General features: G+C 38.1%; 1 protein-coding gene across 2 annotated transcripts in view; it reads right to left on the bottom strand.

Annotated features, from left to right (window-relative positions):
* FNDC3B (fibronectin type III domain containing 3B) overlaps positions 1 to 24,946 on the bottom strand; it is a 340,114-nt gene that overhangs the window by 259,586 nt on the left and 55,582 nt on the right. For both annotated transcript variants that reach the window (XM_012640205.1, XM_012640206.1), the window contains exon 2: positions 14,488 to 14,628. In XM_012640205.1, the coding sequence (XP_012495659.1) occupies positions 14,488 to 14,602 (115 nt within the window). In that variant the 5' untranslated portion in view covers positions 14,603 to 14,628. The remainder of the gene's footprint in view (positions 1 to 14,487; positions 14,629 to 24,946) is intronic.

Genomic DNA, 24,946 nt, shown 5'->3' with positions numbered 1-24,946 from the left:
CACTTTATTAAGCACTGATAACTCTACTATGAAGAAGATGAAATACTACCCATCTTATGCTGGTGCTAAAGCAGAGAAATACAATTAACTGTAATAAAATATGACTAACTGCTACTAAGTACTATGGAAACTGAAGAAACCATCTAGAAATCAGGAAAAGTAATACTTGAGAGTGAGATTTAAAGGGAGGAATAGGTGACTACAAGTGAAAAAGCAAAAGAACGACCACACGAGGAAATGCACAGAGGCCTCAATGGTATGATACATTGAAGAAACAGCTAGAATTCCCATGTGGCTATAATGGGGTATGCATGTGACAGAGGGATAAAGGTAAGACTGAAGGGATAAGCTAAGGCAAGCCAGGGCCACTTCAGAAGGACCTTGCTTGCCCCACTTAAGGGTCTGGAATTTATCCTGTGAGCTGAAGGAATTTCCAGCAGGAAAGCAACATTAGTAGGCGACTGTGATAACAGAGAGAAACTCAAACTGAGAAGGGAGACCCTAGACACATGGAGACTAGTAAAGATGTTAATGAAACATCCATCTGTGACATAATTCAGGTATTATGTTGTTCTATATAAGAGTTTTCAAAAATGACTAATGGTTTAACCTTTAAATGTGGTTATCCAGATTTCAGGATTTGCTGCTGTACAGTTCTGCCCAACCTCTCTACCAAAACTGGGATTGATAGTATTAAGAAGATACGGTAATGTGTATGGCTCTCCATGCCATAACTACTTAATATTTTCCTACTTCCTACCACTCTGTCATCTACCTATGCTTCCACCATTTTCATTTTCTCCACTGCTATCATTCACATGTGTCTTTCCTGTGCCTCCTCCTCCTTCTAGAGTTCTTCTGTCCCTTATTTCTCTTTGGTTTCTTGGCTTTTGCTCTAAAAACCTAATCCCAAAAGCATTCAGCACCCAACCTAACACTACTTTCTTCTACTTCACTCACCAAGCAGTCACAGTGGATTATGTTTGTCTACCTACCATATTTTTCATTGGTTTGCTGACCAGAGGAAAAGAGTACTAGTGGGATTATTAGAAAACAAATATAATAACAAGTCTAAGAAGAAACATTGCAATACCTATTTTCAAGGGTCCAAAGTTAATCATGTCCCCAAAACATTTACTTTGGTTCCTAAAGAATTCCATTTCAAACTAGTTAATTCATTTTTTGTATCTTGATGTTATAATTTTCCTTTTATCATATTATACACACACACAAAAAGGTATAAAAAAGAGATTCCAAATTGCAGATAAAAAACAGTGTTACTTAAAACTCAATCTTTAAAAAAATGAATCTTAGGGACTTCTAAGATTTAAAAAAATAAGTATATAATAACACATATTTCTTCTATATGTTTAAGTGTCTTTTTCCTGCTATACTATATGTTAAAGTAAAATTAAATGGAAGTCAGGCCAAAGTTGGCTTCTGAGTGGCATTACAGGTACATATGAATAAATATTGAGTAAAGTTACTCTCCGTTAACCTCCTTTTAGTTTCAATTCATCTTTGAGCTAACTGTTTAAAAATCAACTAGGAAACACAAGATACACAGTGAGAAAAGCAAGTCAGACAGGTTGAAGCTGAGTTCCAACTCTGCCAGACAGGTCACGTAACCTTTCTAACCCCTTATTTCCTCACCTGTGAAAAAGAAAGAATACTCACCTCATATGTTTGTTCTAAGGAACAGAGCAACCCTAGCGCAGCCCTGGTACCAGGGCTTACTCATAACATGGAGCTCAATAAGTTAACTCTTACTAATACTTCTTTTTCTTCAAATTCATACCAGTGACAAAAGTCTCTCAGTTAAGTAAAATGACAGTCTCAAAATAACTTTTTTTAAGCAAATCTGCCATGTTTCACATTCTCAGTAAAATCTAAAACCAGCCAATTCTCACCTCTGACCAGACTTTCTGTTTGGGAAACATTCTAACTCTCCTTAAAGGCTCCCTGCCCAACTCGCTCACATTCCAGTGTCTGTTCAGCTTCTGTGGACCCCAGCAACAAGAGTGACTTTGGAATTCATTCACAGAAGATCTGAAATCTAAGCCCTTTACATCTAAAAAATGGTTTGAATTACTTGGAAATGCTTCTAATTAAGATTACCATAACAAAAGCCAGCAATTAAAAGTAATAAAGTAACACCACAGTATTCGGAAATTTCCTATTAAGTGCTCACAAGTCCAGAAAAGGATCCTCTCTCGCTCAGTTTTCTGACCCAGGCTGCCCTCTAAAAGCACACAGAAAGAATTAAACTCAGTCAGATCCTCTAAAGGGCATCAGGCATTTGCCTTTTTACACACTTTTAAGCAACTAGTTTGAGAGGTTGTCCACTATACAATCCAGGAAAACAGAATTGTACAGCTAGATACTTAAGACCATTAAAAAGTTTAAAGAAACTCTCCAGAGTTTCTTCAAGGCAAACAGACTAAAAATTATTTTAAAAATGTAATGCTTTTAAGATTTTCCTGTCTAGGTTTTAGTAGTAGAGCTTTGTTAAGCAACTGTTGGAAAGCTAAGCACACTTATACTCTGGGTCTTGGAAGAATTACATCCTTCAGGACATACACATACTGACTTGCACAAATGAACAGATTATTCCAATTCTTCCCTCATCCTGCACTGAGTCCAAATTTAGGACTGACACTAGTCTCTACAGAGAGGCAAGGAAAAATGTGACAAAGATTTTCCAGCCAGCCCCGCCCACTCCCACAGGCTCTCAGCACATACAAGCACACAGCCGATTCTACACACGTCTAATTCAGGGCCAGTTTATGCACCATGACATCAGTGCAGTATAATGAGCCAAGTTTAAACTCCATCTGGGACAAATAATGTCCAGGCACACTGTGACTTCTTTTGTTTATACACAGACTAAATATGTCTTGGTGGTAAATGAACTAACTCTTAAGATTTATTTCCCAAGGCCTCCAAAACAATATTCTGCACCCTGAAGCAACTCCCTGCCTCCAGTTCTCTTTCCAAGGCTACGTGTAAGTGATTTTTAACAGAACACATGATTTTTGAAACATATAATTAGCATCTTGAGGAGAGTCAAAGTCCAAGCGGTCCTTCATCAATCTAAAACAAAGAAAATGAGGAACTCACTAGCAAGTGGGTGTGGCATCATTGTTCACAGTACAAATACTACATGATGCTCAATTCTATAATCCCCTTGGAGAGCAGGAAAAATAGAGGTGAGAGATTTAAGAAATGCTTGTGTAGCAAAGTGGCCATTTTCTTTCTTTTTGAAGGATAAACTTTTGTTTCTTTTATTCTGGCATTACTTAAGAGAAATTATTATAAAATCAGAATGAAAAACAAACCACCTAATAGGTTGAAGTCTTACAAGTTTTTAGATTTAAATCTCAAAAACTCCCTCTAGGGTGATGTAATTTTTGAATGGAAATGAAGGGTGGGGTTTGGGAGGCAAAGCCAGGCAAAAAGGTCCTCTCCCAATTCCCAGGGCCAGACTCCCATGGGGGAGAAACCTCTACTACCCTTCTCTAGGCGCTACCATCTCTCAGCAGCTGCTGACCTCAGAGGGAGCCACTCCCCTACTGCCAATCTCAGGGAGAGACGCATTGGCTAAGGAAAAAAAAAAAAAAGGGAGCCACTGTGATAAGCAGGGCTGGGCTTCAGAAGACTGCATTCCCAACTCCTCTTCCAAAAGGGAAGCTGGACTCCAGGCCTTCAGATGCCACTGCTGCTACTTAGTCCTCAAGTCTCAGAAGGCTGAGAGCCAGAAGAACTGCCACCTTCTGGAGTTAATGTGGAGATCATATAAGATAATAAAGAGGAACAGTCTTAGCAAACTTTATAATTTACTACTGTGCAGAACCCAGTCCCATGTCTCTTCCCAACTGCTTACCTGAATAAGACTAAGGGAGATATGCCCAACCCAGGCAGCCCCCACACTTCTGGAAAAGTAGGACTGCAGCTTTGGAAGAGGAGATAAGTGGATTCAAATCCCAGCCCTGTGATTTGCCAGCTGCAAGTACTTCACCTTTCTCGCCTCAGGTTTTGTCTATAAAACTGATCGCCACCTTATACGGTATATGATTACTGAATGAAATGATGTATGTAAGTGCTTAGCACCAGTCCCAGCACCTTATAAGCCTTCAGTTATTCCTTCCCTCCACCACAAAAGGAACAAAGAAATCAAAATAGCAACTAAAAGCCATTCTTTCCACTACTATCTCTCAGCAGCTGATTTTAACTTATTGTCCACAAATAACCACTCAACTAAAAAAGTTGAGATTAAAGTTGAAACTAAAAGTGTCTAGTGATCAACAAGCTTAAAAAGTAACATTTAAGTTTAATGTAAATGTCAAAAATTTAGTCAAACACTTGGCATTCTTTCAATGTCAAAACTCTGACCTTTATCTTTTATATTGTTAAGGCACTGAAATCTCTGGAAGAGTCAACCATACACAATGTTTGATCTACATTTTCCCCCCAGGTTTTAGAGTACTTTTTAGAAAATGTGCCACTGGCTCCCTCCATAAAGGGAGCTCATACCTGGTGTGATACGCATCTTGTTAATGGAGGCTCTTTAAAGTTCCAAGAGTGCTAGAAGTAACACAGTACGCAGAGTTAGTCAATAAAAAGTGGGAGATCTCTCAGTGCCTGACCCAGAAGAAGCCACTTTAAAAATGAGAAAACAGACTGTGAGAAGCAAACCGGATGTGAACACCATCTATTAAAGGATAATGTCCTCTATCACCCAACTCACTCTCAATTGATTTCCTGAGTCCTTAAAACAGATATTCACAGACTGGGGTATATATAAACCTAACGTCTGATTTTCCATCATAACACTAAAAGGAAAATTTAAATGCCATTCCTTGGTAATTCATATTGTTAGTACTTTATCTGATAATTTTATTTTCAGTCATGACTAAAGCCACCAAATAAATTATAAAGAAACAACCATTCTGTAAGAATGCTTTTCATATGACCTTTCTGCAAGGTAATGAGAGCTTAAATGGGTACTAAATAGACACCATTCTGGCAATGTAAGACAAAAATTAAAATGGTGAAATCAGAAAAGATAAATGAGCTGAATTACTCTGGCCAATTTAGCTACCAAACATCACTAACTAAAAAAAGCACATGCTTCTGTGTGTCACAATTTTTCCCATGAACTAGAATGACAACTCAACACTCCAATATAAAGACAAAAAAAACTTCTATCCAAGACAGTAACATGCTCAGTGCTGAATTTTTCTAACTACTACTTAGAAAGCACGAGAACATTTTTAATGACCCCTCTTAAAAATTAAAAGTCATGTCACATAATTAGAGAACAGCACAACTCCATTTTCCTTCAAACCTAAGTTTGGGCTCACAAGAATTAATTTCCATTTTTTTAAACAATAGGAATGGAACCTTAATGACAGCTTTACAATACAAATAAATACTCTCTAGTCAACTTTTACGAAAACTACACCACAAGGACCATAAGGACCTCTGGTTCTTTGCTGTCTCTACTTAACTGCTCAATTATTTGCCAAGCAGAAGCCCGTGGCAAAGTAATTTGCTAAATGCAGAGCAAGGAATGGGCAGCAAAGAGCAGCTCCATCCAGGAGAGGCAGGGTCAAATTATTCTGGTTAATGATCGTGCTGAACACACCTGCTGCTCATAAAACACATTCCCTCTCAACAGATGATCTGATCTGATGGTCACTTGCTAAGGGAAAAGGCCTAGGGCTAAGAAAAATGTAGGCATGAACACTAAAGTAGCATGTGACTACAGCTTCTTCTAGGGGCCCACCACATCTAGCTTTAAGTTAACTGACCAGAAAATGACTAAGAGGCACCTAGTTCTGGCCAATATCAATTTAAGTGAGAGAACTAATATAATCTAAAGGTACCTAAACCCAAGATTAACTAAATATAATACTACGGCACTTTAGCAACTGGCTCCTTGATAGGCTGTTTATTTTTACATTTGGAAATGTAGAAGAGAAAGAAAAAGAATGAGTATCTGCATTTGAAACTTCAAGATTAATGTTACTAATTTTACACAGCTTGCTCACTACAGTCATGTTTGGAGTGTAATGTATATATTTTATATAGTCATATGTTTAAATCAATCATTTGGACAAAAAAAGAGAAGAGTCTGCCTACATGAAAACGATTATGTGCAAACATAATCTGCATGCAGAAGCGTCTCATTGTAACACATTCCGGAAGCAAAAGTGTCTTTTCTCCCTGTGTGTATGTATTATTTTTACTGTACTATGAGATACATCAATAGCTATCACATCACATTCAACATGACAAATACATATCTTCAAACGAAACAAAAAAATAGAAATCAGAGGTTCGAAATCTAACAAATTTAATCTTATTCAAAAAAAAGTTAATAATAAAATGTTTTAAATAAAAATGCCTCATCTAGGTAACACCAGGAGAAATTTACTTTTACAAAAACCTCTATTTCAATAAATACTTAAAGAAAATCCTTGGAGACTATAAGAAAGATTATAAATACAAATATGTGCATCTCTGCCCTTGAAATACTTATACCTTGCACCTGTGTTTAATGCTCCCCTAACTAGACTGTAAAGAGTAAAACCAAGGCACTGGCTGTTTCTCTTGCCATTCCCAGGCTTTGGTGATTGCTCCACGTGGCACTTACTGGGGGCTCAAATACGGTTTACTGAAAACCAGACGCCAAAAAAAAATTACATGGGTCCTAACTTGTAAGAGGTAAAACTGAAACCCTTCAACAAGACCATATTAATAAGTCATCCGGCAAGTAGAAAACTACAAAGCTTAACACACTTCATCAGTTGGATGCACAATGGATGTGCCTGAAAAATCTTAATCATTTTTGCTATATTTAAAACATGATATGCATGAGCACAAAACACACTTTCAAAGATTCAGAATTTTATGTAAATCTTTCAATTGTTAAATAATGGCACCTAAATCTTTTTTTAAGCTATAAAGATAAAAAAAAAAAGCCTTCAAGCCTTGATTTAGAGGAATTAAATTTGTTCATTTCTTTCATCCTTCATCCATTCAAAAGGATTTACTAAATGCCAACTCAGATGCCAGGCACAGCATGAACAAGAGAGACACAGCCCCTGTTCCTTCTGAGTTAACAATGGAATCAGACAAAGACTGCAATAAGTTAAAAACAATCCTAATGTTAAAATCACTACAGAGTTTAAAATTGCCATTCATTATTCTGCAGTGCAACCTTGCCATGCCAGTATTTTTCCTTAATCCTCTCTTTTTTGAAGGCAGTTCTGTTTCTACCATTTGAAGGACACCGACTACATCTTGTATCTTACTATTACTGCCTTTGGCTAATTAAATTCTGAAGTGTCTCTCAACCCAGACAGCTCAGAACTGTCATAATTATATGTCATATGCTCTAATTATTGTGGGTGCCATGTGTAACAACACCCTGTGATAATCTGGCATCAACATTTCCCTTATAAGACTGAGATTCTGCACAGGCGATGTCTTTTCGGAAGTCTTTGTAGTCAGCGGAACTGGCAAAGCTAACGCAGAGAGGGTTGAAAAGTCAGACCACAAACCTGGATAAACTCGCACCGTTTTTACAGCTAAAAGGAGGCCTTCAGAAGCAGGGGTGGCTACTCTGCAGCTGGAAAGTGGCCTTGGTCGAGGGTTGCTTGTGATCTGTCCCACTGTGGAGTCAGTAATTCTGAGGAATAGGCATTAAGGGACCCGGGTGGACTGCCACACTGGAGCATCAGAGGAAAATAGATTCACTAACGAGGATACTAAATACCAAAGGTTCAAGGAAAAAGATCATAGAGATGAAGATACAGTTCATTTGAGCTGCCCCTAATATTAGCTCTCCTTTGCATATACTATCCCTATAAAGTGTGCTCACTTAATAAAACAGAAACCGATTACCTGATATGCAAAGCCTAAATAGTTCTAGGCTTCAAGTCAGATCTCCACTCCAGGCTCAGCCTCCTGAGAGTCGTCCTAGCCTTGTCCGCTTTCCCACCCACTCTCCCATTCCTCAGTCCTCTCTGCACTCCCACAGCACTGTTACCTTCTGCAATCTAAGCACTTCTCCTGTAGCTTGACATATGTCTAAATACAGCACCCCTCCCCGCCATTTGTTTTTAAAGTTAACCACATTTCATTCTCCAAATAGATTGCTCATTCCTTTAGGGTAAGAACAGTGCCTTATTCATCTTTCTGTTACCAGCACCTAATACAGTGCTGGCATAGAAGACATTTGATAAATGTTTATTAAAATGAACAAATCTATTATTCAGTCACTCCTTAATTCAGTCATAAATCCTACCCTCACACTCTTTTCCACCCAAATCTCAAAGGAGAGAGGCTGACAATATCTTGACACCAGAGGCCTTTTATAAATTTGAGTGGTAGAGGGAACATCAATGACAGTTTACAATAATAATTTTATTTAAGCATTTGCTGCTTAAGTTGTGCATCTCTCATGCATCTTGGTGCTGAAGAGTGTGACCCAAGACTGAGCTTCCCCATACTTTGTTTTTCAATCCCAACATTTGACCATTCTCTTTCAACTTTCTAGTTCAAGCACTGGCCCATAAATAGGATTCTATCACAAAGGGAGCTGCTATATAAATGTTATTCAGCAATAACAGCTGCCACCTCTATTTTAACTGCCAGTCCCATTCTCATTTGAACCCCCTTCCCAACAGTTGTTTATTCATTTTTCTACACTATACTGATTATAAAACTTCCTTTCTGTTGGGCAAGATATGTTATGTATGCAAAACTCTTTATGGGTCCCCCTGACTTGGTGGCCATAGGTATTCGAGGAGTAACATCTATGCGGTAAGAGGATTTGAACTACTGAATGCAATAAGAAGCTGTCAAGGGACAAAGTTATTAAGAAGATATCAACCAGAACAAAAAAGGTCACTGGATTAGGAGGAGAGGCACATTTGATGTTAGACATGCCAATGATGAGCAACATCTGAATGTGGAAAGTTTTGATATTTAATGTGCTGTCTAGAAATGTGTATTCAAAAGAACACTCCAGGAAAACACTGGTTATGTATTCTATCTAGGGGAAACAAGGGATTTCAAAAAGAAGAAACAAAAGGGGAGAAAAAACTCACTCTCAATGAAATGACATGCTAAATGCTGATCAACAGGAATAGGCAAAGTCAAGAGCACGGGACATAACTAAGGCAACTTTATCCTCCTGTCTTCCAGGGCAAGTTGATGATAGCCTATTCTGAGCTAGCAGAAGAGACAAGTCTTCTGTCCACATTTAAGGAGATCTACTTTCTGAAGCAGAAGCATTAAAAACACTCATTAGCAATTAATATTATGGAAGCTTAAAAAAAAAGGCAAAAGATAAGAAATATAGTATGATAAAACATTTACTAGATGTGCTCTATGTGCTAAGTGCTAGTCAGCACAAAGATGTATCTAATCCAATCCCTAGCCCACCAGGAACTGACTCTCAGTGAATATGTACATAAGAGTCATTAAGAATACAATATAAAGTGGCATACTACCTCCATGTAGGTCACAGATACCTTTATAAATGTCAGGTATTAAATGAGCAAATCAGTAACCTCTGTCACCCTATGTAACACTTCTGTTTTTAACGTAATGTTTTCTTTCTTTAACTGGTAGCTGTTATAATTCTTCTTCAGAGATCATTAAAATATTAACCCAATTTAAAAAGTCAGAATTCATGCTCCAAACTAGCTGCTGCATTTTTAAATCTCTAAAACATGTTAGAAGTCTATAACAAAGACAATTAAATTAATATATCATTAGGTTCTGAAAATGTCAACATAGGCACTAATTTTCTGTTTACTGAAGAGCATTCACCATAATTTATATAGCCACACATTAAGAAACTCAGGTCGAAACCTGAGTTTTATAACTCCAGAATAGTATACAATTAGGTATATTAAGCGAAGCAAACTTTATTTAGCCATGCTGGGCTATAATTATTCAGGGCAGAAGGAATTACTGGTGAGAAAAAGCAGAGATACTTTATTTAGAAAACAATAATTCAAAATAAAGCTATTCCATTTCACTCCTAATTATAGACCTGAGGCATAAAACCATGTCCACACAAGAATCTGCACACAGTAGCATTATTCCTAATAGCCAAAAAGTGGAAAGAAATCAAATGTCTATCAGTTGATGAATGGATTAATAAAATGTGGTATATCCATGCAATAGCATATTATTTGGCAATAAAAAGGAATAAAATACTGATACATGCTACAACCTTGGAAATATTATGCTTAGTGAAAGATGTCAGACACAGAAGACTAAATATTACATGAACTCATTTATATGAAATTCCAGGATAGGCAAGATCTACAGAGACAGAAAGTAAATTAGTAGTTGCCTAGGAATGGCAGGAGGCAGGGGGGAATAGGGAGTGACTGCTGCAGGGTTTCTTTATAGGATGATAAAAATGTTCTAAAATTAACTGTAGTCAAGGTTGTACAATTCTGTGAATGCATTAGATTCCGTTGACTGTTTACTTTAAGTGGATGAATAGTATGGCCTGTGGATTATACCTCAATAAAGCTGTTAAATAAGTAAAGCTGTTGAGTAAGTTGCTTCTGTTCACATTGTGTTTGTTGTTAATTGATGGTATATTTTTTAAAGCTTTACTCATAATAAGGATGACTTTTCTTCTTAAGAAAAGAATAATTCTTTTCACTCTTTTCTTTTTCCTGCTACCTATATAAAATGATAAACCAAGGTTTCAAACTTAACATGACTTCAAGTAATGAAAATTAACAGTGTCTCTTATGTAGAGAGCAAGAACACAGCAGAGAATCCTGCCAAGAACTAGCACTAATTAAATCTAGAAACCATCAAGACAGAAATCAGAGGAGGAGGAGGAGAACTGTGGGAACCGAAGAGCTTTCTCATAGCTGCGGTGGTTCTTTTGCATATATAGAAATGTTGAGAATGCCCTCTGCACAGCTGCGAAGTCTTAAGAACACCGTAAACACATACAAGGTAAGCTTCACCGTACACACACTCCTAACAGACGTTTAGAGGCAGAACACTGTGGCCAGTGCATGGCTCTTTACAACAGTATTATCTGAGAGGTGGCTAAAGTACTACCTACCTTAAAACATCACCCCCAAGAGTCTGTCATAAAAAGCCTGCAATGTCCATCCTTAAGTCAATCCTGTGCCTCCAAAAGGTTTTTGTTAAGTTGAATTGTGTTGCCTCAGTGGGAGAACAGAGTGAAAGACTCTGAAAGCATTATACAGATCACTTCCTCTGGTATGTCCCCTGTGTCCTGATCCATTAACAGAGGCCCACCTGATCACCCTGCAGGCCCTTAAGAGCAAGCAGCAAATACCAACAGGCACCCTGAGCAAGCACTCAAACTCATGCAGCACCACACTGTCAGGTCCTGCCTTAGAGATACCTTTGTTCTTATTCTTTTGGGTGACCCTCTATTCTTCCCCTTTCTCTGCTTACTCTCCTGTATTTCTCTGAGAGTTTGGGTTTTGCTTGCTCCTACAGTCTGTCTTCCCCCTGTGCCTCAGCCCAGGTTCCACACAGGCCCCAGGCCTCGGCCACACTCACCTAGGGCAATGCTAAGTGCTAGGACACAAAGGAAAGAGCAGAGGCTTGAAAGAATGAGGGAGACAAAGGACAGAAAAAGGAAGAAAAATAGGCCATTGCCTAGGCTGAGCCACAGTGATATAGCAACAACATCAAGGCATGATATATCTCGAGTTGGTCCTGCTGAGGGGATATTTCAAATGCCCTTTGCCCACTTAATGGCAAAATTAAGGAAAACTTAGGGTTAATGCCAAACAATAGCTTGTCCCACAAATGTTAATGCTTCTAACACAATCAAATATATTTATTAATTAAAAAGACAAACATTTCCTTCCTATGAGATTTTATAAGGATACCTCCCATTGAGATAAAACTTCATATTTTGACTGTTTATAAAACAGATAAATTAACATTTCCCTTTCTTAGCTTTATAGAAAGCTTCCCAGATGAAATAAATATGTAGTTTTATTAACCAAAATCGTTAAGCAGCTTAGAGTTAAGATACACTGAGTGGGGAAATGCCACACGGCCTTCTAAGGAAATCCACAGACTTTTCAGTCTTTGGTCATTTCTATGTGCCAAGCAATTTACATTTGAAGGGAAAACTGGAAAATTCTGTAACTGAGGGCTCTCTGTGCTAGCTAATAAACTACAAAAGGCCATCCTGAGCAAACTGAATCATAAAAATGAGGGAGAAATCACCAAAACACAAAAATGGTACACAACATGGATAGGTAGCCTCAGGTCTCCTGGCTACATAGGCAAATGGGAATGAGGTGATTACATCTGGAAGACCTAAGTTGCTTTCTAGGTTTATTCATATTTGAATATCTTGTCTTTATTATTTTATTTAGTAAAAATAAGGGAGACCAAACACTGCATCTTGAAACCATTCACAGCACTCTGCAATCTTCCCATGAACAGCTGGAGCTCAGTGAGCTGGAGAAGAGCAGTCAGAGAAGGACAGGGAGGCCAGGAGCCACGTAGGGCTGGCAGGCCATGCACTGCAATCGGATTCTATCCCACAGGTAATGGGATGGCTTTAAGCAGGGCACTGACATGGTATAGTTTATATTTTGAAAAGATCACTCAGGCTGCTGTGTGGAGAATATTTCCTAGTGGGGCAAACGTCAAAGCAGAGACACCAATGAGGACTGTCTCACCCTGCTAGGATGATGGCCTGGGGTTCAGCAGAGGTAGTGGAAGTGAAGTTGATATGGCACAATACGAATCCACCAAACCTTCCTGAGATAAAGTCAACAAGACATGCCTACAGACTAAAGAGGTGAGAAGACACAAGTGAAGACTGTGAAGTTGAGGAATGGGAGGTAAGGAAGGACAGGCAGTTAGTACAGGCTCTATTTGTGGAGGTACTGCTGAAAAGTGGGAACAGAGATAGGAGGTGGCAACTCCAGGGGGTACAGAATCAAGTGAGGGGGTTTTTTTCTTTTATTGGGTGGGGAGAAGTGTAGTTGTTTAAGTGGTTTGTTTTGTTTTGGGTTTTTTTCGTTTACTTGTTTTTGAGACAGGGTCTTACTCGATTGCCTGGGGTACAGTGGAGTCATCATAGCCCACTGCAGCCTCCAACTCCTGGGCTCAAGTGATCCTCCTGCCTCAGCTTCCTGAGTACCTAGGACTACAGGCATGCATCACTACACCCAGATAAGTTTTCTGTATTTTTTTTGTGGAGACAGGAGTCTCACTATGGTGCTCAGGCTGGTCTTGAACTCCTGGCCTCAAGTGATCCTCCCATTTCAGCCTCCCAAAGTGCTAGAATTACAGGCGTGAGCCATCACATCAGCCTATTTATGCATTTAAGATAAAAGATACTACAGTATATTGGTGGAAATGACCCAGCAGAGAAAGAGATTGAGGAATCAGGAAGGGAGATGTCTACATCAGTGGTGAGAAGGCATGAAATGTATTCAACTAGCAAACATTTATTAAGCACCTACTAGAAGTTCTTTGTGCTTAAGAGGTTCACAGTCTAATGTAGGAGAATGTAATATAAATTATTAAACAGCAAGGTTAACTCCAACAGAGGTACATACAAAGTATTAATGTACTATGATAGATTGCCAGGAGGGCATGTACTGACATCAAATAAATGACTGATTAACTTATTTGAATTATTAATATATTTGGGTAAATATTTTTCAAGCAATTGGTCCCAATTCTACTTTCATAAAGCAAAAACTTATGTTTTTAAAGAAATGTACAAAGACAAAATATTTATTTAATTATAAGCCTAGGCAAACCTAGTTTTTATAATCAATAAAAAAATTTAATTAATGTTATCAGAGATAATAATTCAGCTCCTAATAATATTTAAAAGGTTTTACTTACTGTTCAAATTTTTTCTCCACACACTACTTGACTGAGTTCAGAAATAGCTTTTCTATTTTGTAATGTTCAGTAACTAGTGATAAAGGAGATTCTCAAAAAATAAGTACCATCATTTTATGAGCTACACATTTGGAAGAACTATTCCAGGAGCCAGGGTGGGTTCACACCAACCTGGGCATTTTGCAGAGGTCACTCCTGTGTGAAATCAAAACCTGACCCTCTGAGTATGTTGCTCTGGCCAACCAAACAAACCAGTCAAGCACAATTTATGACATGAAAAAACAGTCATTTTATTTCAAAGACTTGTACATATTCTCTAAATGACTCATTTCAAAAATCACATATTTTTTTGATGTTTCAAAAATACTAACTAGATGAGGTAAGATTTGCTGTTCTCAAAAACCACAATTTCTGATATTTTAAAAAACCATACAGTGGTTCTACAACAAAAACACTTACCTCTAGAAACACTAAGATTCAAAATCACAGATCTTTGAATCCCAAAATAAATCAAATACTGGGTTAACGTCTCCCACTTAGACAATCTGAGTTAAGTTTCACTGTTACTACACCAACCTGCTGAGCCGCGTCTCCATTCACCAAGTGAGGCATCATGGCTACCTCCCCATTCAGCAGTGGTGGCAGTTCCAGAGGGATTTGGTCGGTCATCATCATTGTGACGTACATTCATGGAGAATTTTTCCCTCAACTGGCGTCCTGTAAGAGAATCACCATTTTTTAAAAAGCACTCAGGACCACAAAAACCATTTGTAACATAACAAGACAGAAATGTAAGTGCCCCTTCATAAAACCCGAATTATTCCAATCACAGAGCACTGTATTACTGTGTCGGGCCCCAAGAAGGGGTAGAACAATGAGAAAGAAATAGCCTGAACTGGGAGAAAAAAAGACCAGACTCTCTAAGTGGCCATGTGAACATAACCTCTCATGCCTTAGCTTTGTCATTTAGTTATAAATTTTAAAAACATACAAATAATATTAACAACATACCTCTGGGATGTTTCTGAAGATAAAGTGAGATAGCCTTTTGAGAAGATAAAAGTGACCAAAACGGGTGATATCATTATCTTTAAGGTAATTACCAAGACAGAAGATAAGTCAAAGAGAATAATCTATAATTTATAATCATAAAAAGAGCTTTCCCCTTTCACTAGGATCAAAATAGTGTTCATAAGCAGTTCATAAGCAGTTAGCTTCCAAGCAAGCTAACGAAGATTAACTACCTACACTGCAATTGTTGCAATTTCTGACTTTGCCATTAATTACTCACGTTCTAATTACCTCTCCCTCATCATTTCCTTGACTAGAATTTAACTTGTTGCATATTAACATCTTTAGCACTTTTGTTCATGTCTTGAGCTTTTCTGCATCTTAGACATACCTGTGGCACCTGGTGCATAATCAGGCTAAACGGCAGATTCCATTGTTTCCACAGACTGAAATTCGTACATGTATTCAAAATAACACAAAGCCTACTTTCGTTCCATAATAGTACCTGCCACCGACATTTAGCTTTTCAACACAACAGCAGGAAAATAGTAAATCCCTATTTATAACTTGTTCCTTAAGAAATATTTACATATTCTTCAATTGTGCTTAAAATTTATTGACCAAAATATCCTTGAATTTAATATTTTGGGGGACTTTATTATGAATGATAAAAAAATTTACTATAAACTATAATATGCTGAAATAAAAAGTTTAGCATAACAGCAGATATACAAATGCAAATATACACACATACATATGCACACAATTTTAAATGATTTCAGAAACTGCCATATAGTTCACAGTTAAATTTTTTGTCATTCATAATAAAGTCCCCCAAAATTTCAAATTCAAGGATATTTTGGTCAATGAACCTTTAATACTCAATATCCCAATCAGACAAAGCAGTGGGACAAATTCTTTAATAGCTGCCTCAAATTTGTCTCTGACAGATGTAACAGAAATAAAATATTTCTTCTCATTCTTATCTCCATTCTGAACATGAAATATACCTCTCCCTCACCATCCACTCAAAAGAAATCCCCTCCCTAGAAGTATCAAAAGATGCACAAAAGCCACCCATGAGATTATGAACTTTTTATTTTAAATAGGTAAAATTTTACACTATTCATTACAACCCCATTTGGAGAAACACTTTTAAGCACAAAAAAAAAAAAAAAAAGTCTTGTCCCAACTAGGGAGGCACATTCTATAATAACAGGTCTTATAATGCAGTGTTAATAGTACCATCATGCTGTTTTATGAGGCAATTACTCAGTTCCTAAGCAAATAAAAGTACAAAGCCCAAAGCTCCATAGTTTAACCTGATGAAGGAAACAGATTCTTTTGCAATAAAACCAAGATAATCCCACTGACACTATCATGACATAACAGGTCAAATACTGGAGAAGGAGTACCAATGTCTATTTTAATTTTATTTCTAATATGCTTTACCTTTCTAATGCATGAGGGGGAAATGGCTACTTTTTCTTAAACTAATGACACTACTCAGGCCTATCTCTTAAATATAATGTCTTATTTAATGTTTCTTCAAAATTGCAGGTTGGATAAACAAGGTGTTTATCCAAGGTGTTTATCCTATCACGTTAGGGGTCTGAGTGTAAGCATCTAAGGGTAGAGAGGCACTCTATGCTCACTTCCACCTTTTCTTCACTCCTCCCCAAGCACGTGTTCCAGGGCACTTGCTAGTGAGGCTGCCGTGCAGATTTTGGCTCTATGACTTCTCTCCTGCCCCCTCTGCTGCCTTAGTGAACACCAAAGCCCTCTCCCACATGGCACAGTTCTGGCCATCTCAAAGATCAGCATTGGGATGCAAACTGCTCTCTCTCTTTTATCACCCAACAAGGCAGAAGGAGTGAAACAACTTCAGGGCCTGTACCTAGGTCCTTTCGGCCTCTATAGGTCCTTCCATTAGGCCAGAGTACAATAAATAATGACACAGGATTAGAGAGTCGAAGGGGAAGGGAGATGGGGCAGGACCTGCTTTGGGGCTGAAACTATTTATGCTCCATGGGATCCAACCTAACTAACCAAAGCTTTTTAGCACTAGGGTTTGAGGCTCAAATCCAATTAACAGTGCTATTTTGTTCCTATTTCTCATTGTTTCTTGGGGAGGTAACGAGGGGGGCAGGGAACTTAGTAGGAAAAGATAGTTGTGATGTGGTACAAAATTCAGGCATTCCCAGTCATTTGTCTCCAATACCAAAGAATGTCTCAATACCAACAATACATCCAGCACTAACAATTCCAACGTTCTGGTTGGTATGGTGTTAAATAACGGGACTGCCATCAACAAGGCATGGTAATCCAGCCCCACTACGTAGCATTCTAAGCACAGGTATTGTGTCCTGTAGGGAGTTAAACTCCAGGTTCTGCAATCGTGGGATAAAGTGGATGGAACCCCCAGGCCAGGCCCACAAAAGCCTTGTAAAATAGGAGAGTACAGGGACCCACATAGAGCTGCAAAAACATCTCTTTTAGTATGGGATTTTACCCCCAAAGAAATCAAGTCCATCAGCACAAGGAGACCATTATATTTGCTTTTGAAAACTTTATAGATGACTTTGAGTAACATGCCTGAATCTTTTTTTTTCATACCAGATGATACATTTTCACTGGTTACTACAGGTTACTAAGAGGGGTATGGGGGAAAGGAAGGTGGGGGAACTGTACATATAAGAAAGTCAACTGTAAGTACAACCACTCCTTAGAAAGCATACAGTGGGAACTCATCAACATCATATGCTCCTAATGTTTTAACTCAACCACTCAACAACAATACCATTAGTCATGGAGAAAAATGGAAGCATTAGTAAAGTGAATAAAGTCCACTGTGAACTCAGCTACAGAATCTCACTTATCCACAACCAAAGTTGTTGATCTCCTTTCCCTAGGCCACCAGCTTGCTAAAATCCAAAATCTGCTTTGTAATCCCTAACAGTTTAAGCAGACGTAAACCAGACCTTATCCCAATGGGAATACAAGGTAACAGATTTGGCTAGATGGGGCCTACGTGAAGCCAACAATGTTTAAATATCCATTTCTATGCTCCATGCACATACATAGGATACCTTCATTTGCCTATAATGCAAGAGACATACAGAAAAGCAATACATTATCTCCAGACAAGGAAGTGCCCAGCTACTTAACAAAGCAACTGCTTGCCACGCTGCCCCTTAAAATGATCATGGAATAGAAACAACTTAGTCCATGGCCCACAGAAAGGACAAGAGAAAAGGCAAATAGAAGTATAAAAAAATGAAAAACACAGATAAAAAACATAAAACTTAGGGTCCATAGCAGTATCTTTCTGGTTATACCCAGTGATGAAGGGGGAAAAGTAGTCAATTTTTCAAATACAAATTGAAAGTCACATATTTAGGTTGTAAATTAGGGACACCACACTGCGAAACCATTGTTAAAGCAGGTTAAAGTGGGCCAGGATGCCTGGGAAGGCTTGCCATGCATGCACAGTCATCACTCCTTGGTGACAGCTCCCCAACAGCAAGCCTCCTCTGTTTTAACTGGTAGCAAAAACAAAACTACACAGGTACTCAACTCTCAAAAGGTGTGGCTCAACTAGACTGCTCCGAGGAGACCTTGGAAATGTTACATGCCTACTTGATGAGAGCAGACAAAACTTTTTAAATGGAATTAAAAGATGAAGCAATCAATGTGGAAGACTTACCATCCATACAGTTAACATTAACAACCAAAGCTTACTTCATTTGTAATGACTATGGATGGAAATTACACATTTTCTTACTTCATTCAAGAGCTGGCTGGCCATAACTCTATTTTTTCTTAGGGATCTCAGGTCACTGTTTACAACAATACTGTGTTCAGTCATTAGGTGATATATTAGGAAGTTACTGAACATTTTGACCTTACATATACAGAAATATTCACCCCTACTTTGAATTCTCATGCTTAGTTTTTGCTTTTTTCCTCTCTTCCTCATTAGGCAGTACTGCTAACCACACTCCCTCAAATGTCAGGGCCATATCCTAAATTTGCTGTCTTAAACTTTCTTTGGGCTGGGAAGCTAGACTGTCAGCTACACAAACACACAGAGAGGAATGGTCTCTGTGTGAGGTCTCAGAAGCTCCCCATGTGCCTTGTGCCATCTTCCTTGGCCACCGGCTGATTATCAGCTGTGGGGGTAGCTGCCTGGGCCAGCCGTGTGATCTCAGAATTAAGTGAGCTCAACTCGTTTTCATCTCAGTCAAAAAGTCACAGGAGAAACCACTCTGACAAAACACTCCTTTTCTTGGTCTGGGTTCCTCCTCCCCTAGACAGATGTGTATGAGAGCTGGCCAAACCTATCACAGGACTCAGGCATTTTAGTGAAGGCTGTACCACATCCACACTGTCCCCTCACAACACCACGGAGATCGTGCACTGAATCCATTCTTGAAATCATTACCCTTTACAAATCAAGAATAAGTTTGCTGCAAAACTAATCAGAATAAACAAATGGAAAATAGATTACTACAATGCATTTTTCTAGTCCTTTGGACTTTTTTGTTCCCCACACAGAGCTCCAAGGTTTCTCTTCTATTCTTTGTTTCATTCTTACCCATACTTCCATTTCAAAGAATTCGGTAACAACCACAGGCCCTCACAACCTCTCCCCCTAACCACATATCCTAACACAAACCACAAGTGCTTCATGCCCAGCTAGTTCTATTCTTTTGATTGACAGGCAAGGATGCCACGTGAGCACTTGTGATTAACTTCCCTCTCTCCTAGGAGAGTGAGTCCTCAATTACCTACTAGCAAGGTGCAGCATTACCAAGCTCAATGGCAGGGGTGGGGGGTGGACACTCTGAAAACAAAATGAACAGGTCCTCACTGTTAGTAAGACATTTAATTCCATCCGAATATATCCCCAAAGCTTTTAAAGAAAACCTTATGTTAAAAGAATATTACAAAGAGTCTTCAGTTTTTACATTTCTCTAAGCAACTGGCTTATTATTTTTTCCTCTTTATTTTGCTTCCCCTATTCCAAGTCTAAAAAGGTTTTCCATGGCATTCTGGCCCCAGCCTACAGTAAGAAACTGGCCAAATTCATGAAAAACCTGATTTGCAGGAGAGAACCGCAGGTCCACCTCCAAAGGCCAGAGAAAGCAATTATATACCAGGAACAATTTCTAACTAAAAAAAAGCCAAAGCCCTAATCACTGCAGGGAGAATTTTTAAGTCTGTGAACCTGGCTTTCAAATTAGTAACAAAATGTCCTGGTCCTCACTCTGTGGGCCGATGACCCAAATTTCCTTACATTAATTCAAGATGTGAGTTAGCAGTACAGTACACAAATTAGTTTCACATGACAAGAGAAAGAAACGTAACAACACCAAAAGGAACAAAGTATACCCATCCGAACCAAATAAGCCAGAGCAGGCTGGATGAGAGGAGATGACTCCCTGAGTTCAATCACAAACCAGGCTGAGGTTCCCAAGCTCACTTCAACACCCTAATGAGGCTTCCCACCATCTTCAACTCTCCTGGAGAAGTGTTTAAATGCAACAGGTAAGGAAACAAATAAGGAGAATGCACATGATCGGTTTTAACTTTTTGCTTCCATGCTCGAATTCAAAATCCACTTTCTAAACCCATCAAATGCAAGGACTTACAAAGCAACTTGTAAATAATCTCCTAGTAGGCTCTTCAGAATTCATATTGTTACAGTTAACTGTGATTCCATGTACTCCATAAAGCTAGTATCTTTTCCAATAAAATACAGATGAACCAATCACCTTCACACAATCTAAACAGCATGTAAACATTTTGCCTTACATGCTTGTTCTGTAGCCTGAGAAAATAATGTTATGGGCACATTAGTAAAATCAGCTCGATTCAAACTTCATGAAAATCTCCTTCTCTATTAAAAATACCAATTGACTCTAATAGTAAGAATCTATGGTGGGTCAGGTTTCAGAAAATTGCCAAAAACATACCAAAGAAATGTTCTAGCCATTTATATAATAGTAATAAGGAAAAGAAACATTTTCCTGTTTCAGGGGGGTGGGTAAAACCACATGGATCATCAAAATGACAATCTGATAAGCTTACTGAATCACAGAAAGCAAGGGCTTTGCTTTGCTGTGTTGTTTGGAGCAGAGGGGTTTGAGAGGTCACTAAGAAATTACTGTATTCTGTATTCTCCTTTAAAACAAACCTAAGGTTTTATAAGTGATAACAAGACTAGTTTCTAAATGGCTTCCAATATAAAAACTAAACCTAATAAAACTTAATTTATTATGACAAACATTTGTGTGCTGACTTACACTTGTTTATGTCCTGGCTATAGTAAAAAAGAAAAATCTAGAAAAGCAAAATTTTTATACAGAATCATATACTCACATCCCATAGGAAAAAAGAAAAGAAAAACTTCATTCATGAACCTCCCCCATACAGGTGGCCTTTAGGTATAAATGCCATCAGTCACAAAGACTGACAACTTCCTAAGTGTGTACTTCCTTTCTAAGTTTTATTACCAAGACTTAGAAAGAAGTGAGAGAAAGAGAGAAAGAGCAACCAAGGTAGTCAGTTGTACACATTCCTACAACTAATGAAATGTCAAAGTAGCATTCACTATTAATACTTTATTTTCCTTATGAGAAAAACCCCTTTCCTTTATAATCAATGCTGGCTTTGAAAGGTAAACCCCTTGACTGATGTTTCAAGACCTAGAAACTCTAAAAATGGTTGTCATTTCTAGTCTTTTCAGCAAAACCAGAAACAGCTTTCTGATAATAACTATGGAAACAGCAATAGCCTCAAGAGAAGGAAAAAAAAAACCATCAAAACAAACTAGAAACACAATGCAATGTTCTTTACCTCTGAAATTCTGAGAAAATCTGCTCGCCCATCAACACACACCTGACTGTTTTTAACACTTCCCTGCTATTGTGAGAATATGGCTTTTCTTTCCCTTCCCAGTAACACGACACCAGTGCCGCAGCATTGGCTCTGCCCATGTGGAATTAGCATGTGGACATTACGAACCTGATGTGGGGCACTGCCATTGGACATAAGAAACCTGGAGGTGGTTTTAGTGCCTTTCTTTGCACTAATTTCTCCCGTATTCTGGCAACCATGAGGAAAGATACTTGGTACAAACACTGTCCCTTGTTTTGAAACTCAAATTAAATAGTGCAAAAAAAAGGATATGGAGAGAAGCTAAGGATTATCAGAATGTCTCACAGCCCCGCTGCTAAAAACAGCTCATAGAACCAGTATGTTACGGTTAAAAAGTAGTATAGGGAAGAGGCCCCAACACTGAGTATTGGAAAATATGAGCTGCGATATGGGGCTTGCCAATAATTAGCTCTGAATTTCAGCAATTAATTTCTTCTTTTATAAAATGACAAGATTATAAATTAACCCTTACAGCGCCTTTCTGCTCTTTAAGAGATTATCCTTCAAACACCAATTGCCTACCATGCAAACAATACAGATTAAATTAAAGCTAAAAAACTGTTTCCTTTACTTGAGTATAGCTTGAGCCTTCTGCATAAAAGGGAGGAAGAATTTAAGGAAAATGTTGAAAAAAGAATGTGTTGAACATACAGTATTGATAAGCACCGTGTTTTTATGCCAATGAAATCTAATTTTACAGCTGAGTTCTATAACAGCTGTGCAAGAAAGACTCTTGTCATGGCTTGCCACTTGAATGAAAGAAGGAGTGGTGATAATTGTTCATGCAGAAAAACCTCTTGAGACATGAGCAGTACCTGGAGGTATGTGCCCAGCTGGTTCGTTGAGGCACAAATAGTCTGGAATTTGCCTTCTTGTCTGATGTGTGTTCATTAGTGAAGTAAAATCACAGTTGTCTGAAAAAGTTCTTAACCTTAAAAACATTCTTGCTTTTTGCATCCAATTATAAGCATAGAAGATTTAGTTGGGAACGTTTAAATCCACAGAGAAATCCTGTGAAATGGAGTTTTTAAAATTAAAAATAACACTCCAGATTAAAATAAATACTAATGATAAATGGTTCGGGCCACAAATCAAAAAAAAAAACAAAAAATTGTCCACTGTGCTCTTGAGAACAAGGAGGGAATGCCAAGTAGTCTAACATACAGGCCCTGCCTTCAAGAATTCATACAGGCATTGTTTTTTTAATGTGGCTCTGCATAATTTTAAATTTGGCCAAGTGTAGTCATGTTTGAACTCAAAACTAACGTATGGAAGAGTGCTGTTTTCCGGGGAGAAAAATTCACATATACAAGGAATGTAAGTAAAAATTAAATAAAATTTGAGACTGCTTCCAAAACCCCCCATTAACATACTTAGATTGCTTCCATAGCATCCCAGCATACTCCAAATCTTTACAGAAACATAAAAACTAAAGGAAAAAAAATTATGTCACTATATATACACAATCTCTTGACCTCAGATGCACATCCTCACATAAATAACAGCTCAGTTCTGCAAATATTAACTAAAAGGAACAGTGGGGGCTTGTCTACAAAAAAAAAGTTTACCAACCAAAGGTTTGTTTGCTTTGTTTGTTGTTTTTGAATGTTGTTTAATTAAGTTTGCAGACGTAATTAGACATTTTTATTAGAACACCTAGATTTCAGGTACACTATTATCACAATAAATCCCACACCCCTCTAGACTGTCAGTCTAGCATCCCTACAAAGGAAACATTCCAAAGCTATGGGACCTTATTCTCACATATACCCAAGCTAATTTTGCTGCATACTTTATCCAAGAATGGGAATAACTGGGCATTTTCAGTGAAATTTGGAATTTCATGTATGTTTCTATAAGACAGTGAGGGAAAAGTCTAGAGAATTATAGTCCAACAGTCGAAAAGATCAATTCTAAAGCTCCTTTCTGTCTAATTCTAAGCTGTATGAGGAGGTGAAAACAGGTAGGATGTCAGAAGACATGCTTTCCTCCTTCCCAGCGCCTCACTCCGTACCCAGCCCTCAGACACTGCACTGCCTGGCACCCCGCAGCACTTTGACAGGTCCCACTGCTTTTCAGAGCTGTGGTTTAAGGTGTTCCTACTAAGCTCTCTCTGTCTCAGGTTCTTTATCTATAATATGGGTGATACGGGTGCTTGAACACATGACTTCTAGATCCTCCTTAATAAAATCCAAAATATATTTTATTATTCTATTTTTAGAGATCGATTATGAATTAAATTCACATTTGTGTGTCAACCTGGGTCCCTAACAGTCATGCACAACACCTTCAATAAGGGAAAAAATGTGTTGCAGGCACCGAACAACCGACTGCTTTCTGGAAAGGTCTGGAGGAAGCATTCCAAAGCTGCTCTTTCAGCCTGCTGGAGCAAAGGCACTGTTTGAGGTACCTGTACAGTAATTCTTATCTAGTCTCACAACATTCATGTGAAGTACATAATATTCCCCATTTACAGTTGTAGCAACAAAGGCTAAAGAAGTTATTTGCCCAAGAAGACTCAGAAAGTGATGGCATAATAAAAAAATGCTCTCTTAGCAAGCTTATTGTAACATCTAAGAATCTGACAATGAAACACAAGTGGAAGAGCTGATGAAAAATTTATATACAGGCTAGTGAGTTTTAAAGATTAGATAAAACAAGCACATGGTACAAAATTGAAAAAGTCAAAGATATCCCACAAGAGTACAGCTGCCTCCTGTGCAGTCCTTGGTTCCCCTCCACAAAGGCAATGACTGTGAGTTTTTGGTATATCCTTACCAAGATGCATATGTAATACTTTTTAAAGCACATAAGAAAGGTTAAGCAAATCCATTATTATCATTTAGCCTAGATGGCTAAAAATTAGAGGGAAAAAAACCCAGCAGAAACCAAATTATAAATTTCTGAAGTTATGTCTTCCATGGTCATTTTAATGAGATGTGCCATGATGACACACAGAAGCAAAATTACTTCATGAAGGAAGGCAAGTTACTGATGAGGAGATTGGTAGAATATCATCTTTGGTACAAAGGGTTCTAAGATTCTATTATTTTTAAGTAACCACTATAAAATAAGCAGAAAG

The sequence above is a fragment of the Propithecus coquereli genome, unplaced genomic scaffold (assembly GCF_000956105.1).
Source record: "Propithecus coquereli isolate 6110/MARCELLA unplaced genomic scaffold, Pcoq_1.0 Scaffold15, whole genome shotgun sequence".
In the NCBI taxonomy this organism is placed as follows: Eukaryota; Metazoa; Chordata; class Mammalia; order Primates; family Indriidae; genus Propithecus; species Propithecus coquereli.
This window is presented reverse-complemented; position numbering and strand designations above follow the sequence as displayed.